Genomic DNA, 11039 nt, shown 5'->3' on the forward strand with positions numbered 1-11039 from the left:
GTCTGAAGACAGCTACAGTATATATATATATATATATATATATATATATATATATATATATATATATATAATTCTCCAAAAGAAGCCATGAAATCCATGGGGAGTGTCTTTGTCAGGTTTCTATTCCTGCACAAAATCTCATGACCAAGAAGAAAGTTGGGGAGGAAAGGGTTTATTCAGCTTACACTTCCACATTGGTGTTCATCACCAAAGGAAGTCAGGACTGGAACTCAAGCAGGTCAGGAAGCAGGAGCTGATGCAGAGGCCATGGAGGGATGTTACTTACTGGCTTGCTTCCCCTGGCTTGCTCAGCTTTCTTATAGATCCCAGGTCTACCACCCCAGGGATGGCACCACCCACAATGGGCTGGGCCCTCCCCCCTTGATCACTAGTTGAGAAAATGCCTTACAGCTGGATGTCATGGAGGCATTTCCTCAAGTGAGGCTCCTTTCTCTGTAATAACTCCAGCTTGTGTCAAGTTGACACAAAACCAGCCACTACAGAGAGTAATGAAGGGTGCGTAAGAGGGGTTTGAAAGGAGGAGAGGAAGGGGGGGAATTTCTATGAGTATTTAAACTTTAACAAAGTGGCTTAGATACTGTCAGAATTAAAGAAAAAGATTAAAAGAACCGGAAAACCCAGGACAGAGGAAGCTTTATGGCTCTTGTGACCCCTGAGGCAAGGTTACCAAACAGTTATTTCTTGATGTCTACAAAAGCCTATGAGTGCAATTATAGAATAGACTAGGCCTCAGGCATTCTCTAACATCCTAGTAAGGACTGTGGTCCTCTAAAGAGTCTGGTTCTGCCTTTAATGTGAGTTATGGAATGTAACATCCACTAAATTTCATCAAAGGTAGGGGATGGAGGGACTGAAAACTTCATTCTGAGGCCCTCATTTAAGACTTGTGGATCAGAGAAAACTTGAACTTTAGGAGTGTGGTGATAACTTAAGGTACAGTACAAAAGCCTCACTCTTTTGTGAAGAGACTGGAAGAGGAGTGGATCTGGGGGAGATGGAGGTGGGAAAGACTCAGAGTGAGTGGAAGAGGGAAAACTACCATCAGTATGTATTGTAAGAGAGAATAATTTTTTTAAAAGAGTCACTCTGGTTAGAGGAGTCCCAAGTAATACATATGCTCTTCTGAAATTAGTCTGTAATCAAATCGGAACTAGTTGTACACTAAAATAATAATAAATAATAATCATCTGCTTCAACAACATGCCTTAATCCTTTTTATGAGGTCCACTGAGATAAAATGGAACCAAGTTCTATGAGAAAACACACTGTGACCCTGACGATAAGTTGAGGAAACAGCAGTTCTGATAGATGACCTCCAAATAAACCATCTGCTCTGTCAGGGTGTCAGAGGGTGGCATTCTGTTCCCGCCTCCTCCCTCACTGGATTCTGGGTGTTTGAGCCCAGTTACAAGGTTGCCTGAAAGAGAAGAAAGAGGAGCTGTGAGATGAGTGGTTAAGACAGTGAGGGTAGAGTGCTGGAGCCTCAGCTTTAAAACCAAAAGAAGAAAGACTCACAGACACAATTCTACCTCTAAAAGCAAAAAAAAAAAAAAAAAAAAAAAAAAAAAAAAAAAAAAAAAAAAATAGCAGGAAACAGCAACCACTATTCCTTAATATCTGTTAACATAAATGGACTCAATTCCCTAATAAAAAGACATAGGCTATCAGACTTGATACATAAACAGAATGCAGCATTTTGGTACATACAGGAAACTCATCTCAGAGACAACGACAGACAGTATCTCAAAGTAAAAGTCTAGGAAAAAATCTTCCAAGCAAACAGACCCAAGAAACAAGCTGGAGTAGCCATTCTAATATCGAATAAAATAGATTTTCAACCAAAACTTATCAAAAAAGATAAGAAAGGACACTTTTTACTCATTACAGGGAAAATTTATCAGGAGAAACTATCAATCCTAAACATATATGCTCCAAATACAAGAGCACCCATATTCATAAAAGAAACCCTACTAAAGCTCAAAAAATACATCGCACCCCACGCAATAATAGTGAGAGACCTCAACACCTCACTCTCATCAGTGTACAGATCATGGAAGCAGAAACTGAACAAGGATACAGTGAAACTAACAGAGGTTATGAACCAATTGGAATTAGTAGACATCTACAGAACATTTCACCCTAAATCAAAAGAATAAACCTTCTTTTCAGCACCTCATGGCACCTTCTCCAAAATTGACCATATAGTCGGTCACAAAGCAAGCCTCAATAGATATAAGAAGATTGAAATACTCCCATGCATCCAATCAGATCACCATGGTATAAGGCTGATCTTTAATAATAACAAAAACAACAAAAACCCCATACACACATGGAAGCTGAACAATGCTCTCTTTACTCAACGATAGCAGAGTCAAAGAAGAAATAAAGAAAGAATTTAAGGATTTGATAGAATTTAATGAAAATGAAAGCGCAACAAACCCAAACCTATGGAATGAAATGAAAGCAGTACTAAGAGGAAAACTCATAGCTTTGAGTGCCTCCAAAAAGGAACTGGAGAGAGCATACACTAGCAACTTGACAGCACAGCTGAAAGCTCTAGAAAAAAAAAAGGCAGATACACCCAAGAGGAGTAGAGGGCAAGAAATAATCAAACTCAGAGCAGAAATTAACCAAATAGAAACAAAAAGAACCATTCAAAAATCAACAAAACCAACAGCTGGTAATTTGAGAAAATTAACAAGATTGATAAATCCTTAGCCAGACTAGAGGGCAAAGAGAGGGTATCCAAATTAACAAAATCAGAGAGGAAAGTGAGGACATAACAACTGAAACTGAGGAAATTCAAGAAATCATCAGATCCTACTACAAAAGCCTATATTCAACAAAACTGGAAAATATGGAGGAAATGGATGAATTCCTAGACAGATACAAGATCCTAAAGTTAAACCAGGACCAGGTAAACCATCTAAATAATCCTATAACACCTAAACAAACAGAAACAGTCATCAAAAGCCTCCCAACCAAAAGAAGCCCAGGACCAGAAGGGTTCAGTGCAGAATTCTGTCAGACATTCACTGACGACCTAATACCAATACTCTCCAAACTATTCCACAAAATAGAGTCATATGGAACACTACCCAACTCATTTTTCGAAGCCACAATAACCCTCGTTCCTAAACCACACAAAGACCCTACAAGGAAAGAGAACTTCAGACCAATCTCTCTTATGAACATTGATGCAAAAATACTAAACAAAATTCTTGCAAACCAAATCCAAGAACACATCAAAACGATCATTCACCATGATCAAGTAGGCTTCATCCCTGGTATGCAGGGATGGTTTAACATATGGAAATCCATCAATGTAAGCAATCCACCATATAAACAAACTCAAAGAAAAAAACCACATGGTCATCTCACTAGATACCGAGAAGGCATTTGACAAAATTCAACACCCCTTCATGTTAAAAGTCTTGGAAAGAACAGGAATCCAAGGCCCATACCTAAATATAATAAAAGCAATATACAGCAAACCAATAGTCAACATCAAACTTAAAGGTGAGAAACTTGAAGCAATCCCACTAAAATCAGGGACTAGACAAGGTTGCCCACTCTCTCCCTACCTATTCAACATAGTTCTGGAAATCCTGGCCAGAGCAATTAGACAGCAAAGAAAATCAAAGGGATACAAATCAGAAAGGAAGAAGTAAAAACATCACTCTTTGCAGATGACATGATAGTGTACATAAGTGACCCCACAAATTCCACCAGAGAACTTCTACAGCTGATAAACAAGTTCAGCAAAGTGACTGGATATAAAATTAACTCAAACAAATCAGTAGCCTTCCTATACTCAAAGGAAAAACATGCTGAGAAAGCAATCAGGGAAAATATACCCTTCACAATAGTCACAAACAATGTGAAATACCTTGGTGTGGATCTAAGGAAGTGAAAGATCTGTATGACAAGAACTTCAAATCTCTGAAGAAAAAAATTCTTCATAGAGTTAGAAAGAGTAATTTGCAAATTCATCTCAAATAACAAAAAAACCTAGAATATTGAAATTCATCCTCAAGAACAAGAAAACATCTGCGGGAATCATCATCCCTGACCTCAAGCTATATTACAAGGCAATTGTGTTAATACTGGTACAGAGATAGGTACGCTGATCAGTGGAACAAAATAGATGATCCAGAAATGAGCCCTCATGTATATGGTCACTTGATTTTTGACATAGGAGCTGAAAACATTTGAAAGACCCCTCGTCCACCTTAGCTGCAGTAACGCCATTTTGTGCAAGGCTTAAATTAGACAGAGATGGAAAAATACTAAACTGAGAGTCAGCCAAGAAATAGCACAGTCCTTGCCAAACAAGATATCTGTAGTTGACCACCTGGACCGGGGTAAAGACACAATATTTTAAAGACACAATATTTTGCCATACATGCTGAGACAAGGACGAAAAACAGCACCCTGTCCCAGAGGAGGGGCCAAGGCCACCCTTTCCGAAGAACTTGAAGCTTGTCCCCAGTTCACCCTGGTTTCATTTAAACTAACCAATTAAAACCCTGTTGCTATGCTTCTGCTTCTGTACCTTGCTTCTGCTTCTGTACCTTGCTTCTGCTTCTGTACCTTGCTTCTGCCCCCCAAGCCCTATAAAAAGGGGACTGCCCCTTTGTCCGGCGCACAAGTCCTCTGAGAGACTGTGTGCCCACAGGTACCTGTGTAAATAAACCTCTTGCTACTTGCATCCGAAGTGAGTGGTCTCGCTGCTCCTTGGGAGGGGTCTCTTCAGACGGAAGATACCCTCCGGGGGTCTTTCACATTCAATGGAAAAAGGTCAGCCTTTTCAACAAATGGTGTTGGCTCAACTGGCACTCAGCATGCAGAAGAATGAAAATAGACCCTTTCTTATCTCCTTGTACAAAGCTCAAGTGTAAGTGGATCAAAGATCTCCACATTAAACCAGGTACACTGAAACTAGTAGATGAGAAAGTAGGGAAAACCTTAGAACACATAGGCACAGGAGATAATTTTCTGAACAAAATACCAATGGCTCAAGCTCTAAGGTCAAAGATTAACAAATGGGACTTAATGAGATTGCAAAATTTCTGTAAGGCTAAGGATATTGTCAAGAAAACAAAAAGGCAGCCAACAGATTTGGAAAAGATCTTTACCAACTGATAGAGGTCTAATATCCAATATATACAAAGAACTCAAGAAGTTAGACACCAGAGAATCAAAAAAAAAAAAAACCTACTAAAAATGGGGTACAGAGCTAAACAAAAAAAAATTCTCAATTGAGGAATATCGAATGGATGAGAAGCATCTAAGGAAGTGCTTGACATCCCTAGTCATCAGGGAAATGCAAATCAAAACAACCCTGAGATTCCACCTCATACCAGTCTGAATGGCTAAGATGAAAAACTCAGATGACAGCAGATACTGGAGAGGATGCAGAGAAAGAAGAACACTCCTCCACTGTTGGTGGGGTTGTAAGCTGGTACAACCACTCTGGATATCAATCTGGCGGTTCCTCAGAAAATCGAACATAGTCCTACCTGAAGACCCAGTTATTCTACTTCTGGGCATATACCCCAGAGATGCTCCAAAATACAACAAAGACACATGCACTACAATGTTCATAGCAGCCATATTTATAATAGCCAGAAGCTGGAAAGAACCCAGATGTCCTTCAGAAGATGAATGAATACAAAAATTGTGGTACATTTACACAATGGAATACTACTCAGCTATTAAAAACAATGACTTTATGAAATTCCTAGGAAAATGGATGGATCTAGTGAATATCATCCTAAGTGAGGTAACCTAGTCACAAAAGAACAGACATAATATGCAGTCAGTGATAATGGGATACTAACCCCATAAAGCTCTGAACACCCCCGAAACAACTCACAGGTCATATGAAACTCAAGAAAAACAAAGGCCAAAAAGTGAAAGCCTCAGTCCTTAGGTAAAAAAAAAAAAATAAGTGTATAGCACCCTCTCAGAGTGTGGTACACCCAGACCTTAAATCATTAATAATCCAAGAGCTAAGAATATAGCCTTGTGGCAATTTTTGGTATTCCAAAATCATTATGTTTAACCTATACACACCAAGAAAACTCTGACTGTTTCCATGTTATGTTCTGTTCTACATGTACTTTATGCTTATGTTAACTAGTGGGATTTCAATGCATGCTATCAAACCTCTAAAAGAATTAAATACTGACAAAATATATTCATATAGTGTTATGCCAAAATGCTTTTTAAAATCTGTACATGTATCTCTCTTTTTTAAATAAAATTGTAAGAAAAAAAAAGATCCATGAGCTGAGAGGGCTGTGTTAGGGAACATGGTGAGACCCTGGAGATGCATTTATATTTGCCCCTGATGGAAATGCCCCCAACCAAGAGATTTAACCATGCTTCTGTTTTTAGCTATGTACCATATAGGGACTTGTCCTGATAAACGTCCACTTCAGTAGATTTTGGCATTCAAAGTCTTGGTCTGAGATCTACATTAGCTTTGTGAGGGTTCACAGTAATATTCTGATGACAGACTGGGAAAGCTCCAGTACAAATGCAGGAAACCTCCAAGTAAATCATCCTTGGTTGTTGCTAGTCCTGCTCCATAAGGAAGCAGGCCTTTCAAGGGAGACACTTGAACCCCTTGCTCACTTCCCCTGGAGTGAGATCCTTGGTCTGCAGATAGCAGACTGAGCTCATCAGATGCTGTGGGTCTAGAATGATCCTTGAGTCACAGGCAGAATGATAAATTGCTGCATTTTGTCCTTGTTAACTCCAAGAAGCTCAGGATCTGGATCTATGGCCAGATGTGGAGTACGAAAGCTTTTTTCTTGGATACCAGAAAAGAAGGAAATGTCATGGTCAGAGGGGAAAAGATCCAGATTATGAGGGAGATAAGTTTAGTATCAAACAAAGGTCCCACAGAAGCCTCCTCCCATTGTCATCCCAGGAAAGCTTAATTCAATGTGACCAGTAAAGTAATACCTTTTCCACATTTTGGTCTGAGATGGAAGAGGGTTTATAGCCAATCAGCAGAGTGAGGGTCCCAGACACTGTTCAAAGTCAAGATGAACATTTAAGAAGGGCCGAGAGGACTCTGGAGGCAGACCCAGCTATACACTGGCTCTGAGCCCAGATAGCACTAATAAGCAAGTGATTCCTGACTTCGGCGTCCAGATCTCAGAGAGTTTGGGGCTTTACTGCTTCATAAGGACTGGGTTCCTGTGAAGACTAAAGGTAGGAAATGGAAGGCGACAGTGGGGTAAGACCTGAGAAAGTCCTATCACCCAACCATATAGGACCCATCCCTTCTGTTGGCTGAGGAAAAACCTGGGGACTGTAGGTGGATTCCTTACCCTCACTTGCCTTTTCTTCTTTCTCATAGAAATAAGCCTCCACATTAAGGAAGGTGGGTTCAGCTCATCAGGGGAAGCAGTTCAGTCCTTGCAATTTATTGAGGTAAGTATGAGACAGGCTCCACCTCCCCAAAATACCTGGACTTTAGTGAAATGTGTTACCTCTTCCCATCACCCCAGGCAAATTTAGCAGGATAAAAGACCTCTCATTACTTTGTTTGATACCAGAGCTGTAGACTTTTCATTGCAAGAAGTGTGCCCTCAGGCCAGTAGAGAAGTGGGCTTTAGATCCTGACAGTACAAAGTTGAGAACCTAGAATGACTATAGAGAGTATCATATGAGACAGCAGATGTGCCCCCCAGAGTCCAGCTGCCCTCTCCTATCAGGACAAGTGTTCTCAAGAGTCTGCAGTTCTGAGACAACTCTACATCTGTTATAGCAGCTCTAGGGGCCAGAAGTGAAGGGCTTGGTTTAGGGCAGGATCCTCAGGTCAAACATAGGGGAAGCCCAAGCAGAGTTGGGAGTGAAGGTGAAGTACTAAGGGCCCCATCCACCCCAGAACACAGGGACTCCACATTTCCCTTCTTCCCCTGGAGTGTCAATCTTTGTAACATGGCTATGCTTTGAAGACACTTCTCACTACTTCCCTCAGTCTCATAAGTAAGATGACTGACAGGAAGATGGTACTGCCCAAAAGAAAAAAAAACTGTAAAAGGTCATTTTGTGAGGTTTCAGGGTGTAACTGTCAGCAAAGTGGTCTCACACAGCCCTCCCCTTGCCCTAGGTCTGAGTCTGTATCACTGTGAGCCTGCACAGCCTCCTGCCTGCAAGGAAACTCGTCATGTCTTCTCCACAGAAGAGGCAGTGTGCACATTTCAGGGTCAGTCTCCGGCCCAAAGAGAACAAGGCCTGTTCGCTGAGGTGGAAGAGTCCGCTGACAGTAATGTCTCCTCCTCCACTAGCCCAACTTTTCCCAGGAAGATGCCTGCTGGTGGAATACCGAGTTATCACCAGAGTCCTCAGAGAGCCTTATCTCCTCCCATTGTTATAGCTGAAGTTCCAATATCCCCATCTGATGAGGCCTCTGGCAACCAAATGGAGCTGGAAGAACCCATAGTATTGCAGCATGCACTAAGTTCAAAGGCAACTGATTTGGTGCAGTTCCTGCTCCAGAAGTCTAGAATGAAGGTGCTGACCAACAAGGCAGAGATTGTAGACATTATCAAAGATGATGAGCAGCATTACAGTAGTATCTTTAATGAAGCTTCTGAGGGTTTGAAGCTGGTCTTTGGCATTGATGTGATAGATGTGGACCCTATGGGTCACACCTATGCCCTTGCCATTGCCCTGGGGATCACCTATGATGGAATGCTTATTGATGTCCGGCGCATGCCCAAGACAGGTATCCTAATAATGGCCCTAGGTGTCACCTGCATGCATAACCACCATGTCCACGAAGATGTGATCTGGCGAGCACTAAATGTGATAGGAGGAATTTCCATGGAAAATCACCATGTAGCTGGGAATTCCAAGACGCTTTTCACTGAAAATTTTGTACAGGAGGGGTACCTGATATATAATCTGGTGCCTGACAGTGATCCTCCCCCACTATGGGTTCCTATGGCGTCCAAGGGCCCACGATGAAACCAGAAGTATAGATGTCATAGAGTTTTGGGCTCAGATCAGCAGGATTAACTAAGGGATTCTAGATTTTTCCTATCCCTGTCTTTAGAGGCTTTGAGAGAACATAGGATTTTGTTTAGAATTGCCACCATAAGTGACATATTGCCATAGCCAATACAAGTTCTAGTGCCACCATATTCAGAAGCTTCTTGAATAAAGCCTCCAATTCTTCACTGGGTTTGAAAGTGGCAGTTAGTGTTTAAAGTAACAAAGAGACAGTGTAGGGCTAAGGGAAGTAAGTAAATAACATCCTTTCCCACCATTTTATAACAATAACTTGAAACTTTTTTGTTCTTAGTATTTTTCCAATTTTGTTATTTTATGTAGCAAAACCTCCCATCTTATGTTATGGTCTGTAATAAGGTAACATTTGCATATGAATTTAATCTGAATTATAAAAGACCTTAGTAATATATTCAATGTCAAGAAATGGAGAAAAATGAACGAAAAGGTTAATTCTTATTTTCCTCTTCAACAAAATATGTTCCTCTGTAAAATTAAGTTACATGTGTAGACCTAAATGTGCTTTATTTTTTTTGAAAATGTATGAGGAATTACATCCTAATAAGTTACCCCCAGTGTGAAGCTCCAAGGTTTCCAAATTGTAGAAAAGCTCACTGAAATATATAGAGTTTGGATCTGGTTAATTTCAATGTGTGATGTTTATGCTTTGCAAGTTCTTTTAATAAAATTACAATACAAATAAGTCATCTCACTTACTGCCTGATTCATTAAATACCTGTACTTTACAATGACCTATGTTCACAGGGAAATACCAGGAAAAGATAGAGCTGCCCTTACCTATAAAATGGTAAGGTCTATCAGCAGCAGCCATATAAAGAAGAAATGATACATCCTTTTATGCCAAAGAAATGATTTCATGCTGTGCCTTAGGCCCTAGAAGTGAATATTTTAATTCTACGTAGTTCCTTTTCCATTTTCAGAACAGCTTCTTCTTCGTTTATTTGGGTTTTTAATTTTTCTTTTCTTGTTAGTAATTATGTGTAGGTCTGCACATGTCAGTGCTAGTGGACTAGGAGGCCCAAGATGTCAGATGATCCTGGTTCTGAAGTTACAATACACCTGCTGTGGGTGCTAGGAATTGAACCTGGCTCCTCTGGGGGGGGGGTATGTTTTCATCACCACTGAGTTATCTCTCCAGTCCCATAAAAAGTTCCTTTTGGATATCAAATGAATATGACAGACAGGAATCACCATCTAGATCTTGCGCAGGAAGTGTGGTCCTCAGTGTGATGCAGAGGTTGAGTCAAATGGGAATTCTTTGGGAGCATTGTACTCTTAGGAATAATTGATATAATTACCATGGGACTCTAAGTATTTTCTTGCCAAAGGCTGATATTGAAAGACTTAGCCTTTGGATTGGAGACATGGCTCAATTGCTCTTCCAGAGAACCCAGATTTTGTTCCCTGGATACACATAGCAGCTATCTGTAACTCAACTGTATATAACTCCAGTTCCAGAGAATCTAATGTCCTCTTCTGGCCTACACCACTCTCTGGACTCTTGATCTGTCCATCTTTCACACACTCCTATAGTGTTGACTGCTATGAGGTCTTTTTCAGAGCTGAGCTTGGTTTCTTGTATTTTTAGTCTCTAAAACTAAAGAAATTTCCCTTTAAAAGTTACCCAGTGATATAAATGGAAGAACACTCAGAAAATAACAAAAATAACTTGAGAAAGGAAGTATTGTGGCTCACAACTTTTGGATACAGCTCATCACTATGGAGAAATCCTGGACACAAGAGTTTGAGGCAACTGTTCAAGTTGCATCCACAGCCACAAAGAAAAGAATGACAATGCCTGTTCTGCAACCTTTCAGTCAGAACCTCAGCCCAGGCTAGGAAATGGTGCTTCCCACATTTACATTAAATCTTCTCACATCAGTTAACTTAATCAAGACAACCAGTCACAGGCATGGGCAGAGACTAACATAATCTAGCTAAACCCCTACAGGTATACCGGGAGG

The 11039-nt window shown here is 40.5% G+C and overlaps 1 protein-coding gene across 1 annotated transcript; it reads left to right on the forward strand.

Annotated features, from left to right (window-relative positions):
• Positions 1-7255: 7255 nt before the first annotated feature.
• Positions 7256-9012, forward strand: LOC308415265 (melanoma-associated antigen 10-like; the record flags this gene model as incomplete). Its single annotated transcript, XM_080910255.1, has 2 exons — positions 7256-7273; positions 8104-9012. 2 exons carry the CDS (start codon positions 7256-7258, stop codon positions 9010-9012), a joined length of 927 nt encoding a protein of 308 aa, XP_080766381.1.
• Positions 9013-11039: the final 2027 nt, after the last annotated feature.

This window comes from Micromys minutus (genome assembly GCF_963924665.1).
Source record: "Micromys minutus genome assembly, chromosome: X".
NCBI classification, from domain to species: domain Eukaryota; kingdom Metazoa; phylum Chordata; class Mammalia; order Rodentia; family Muridae; genus Micromys; species Micromys minutus.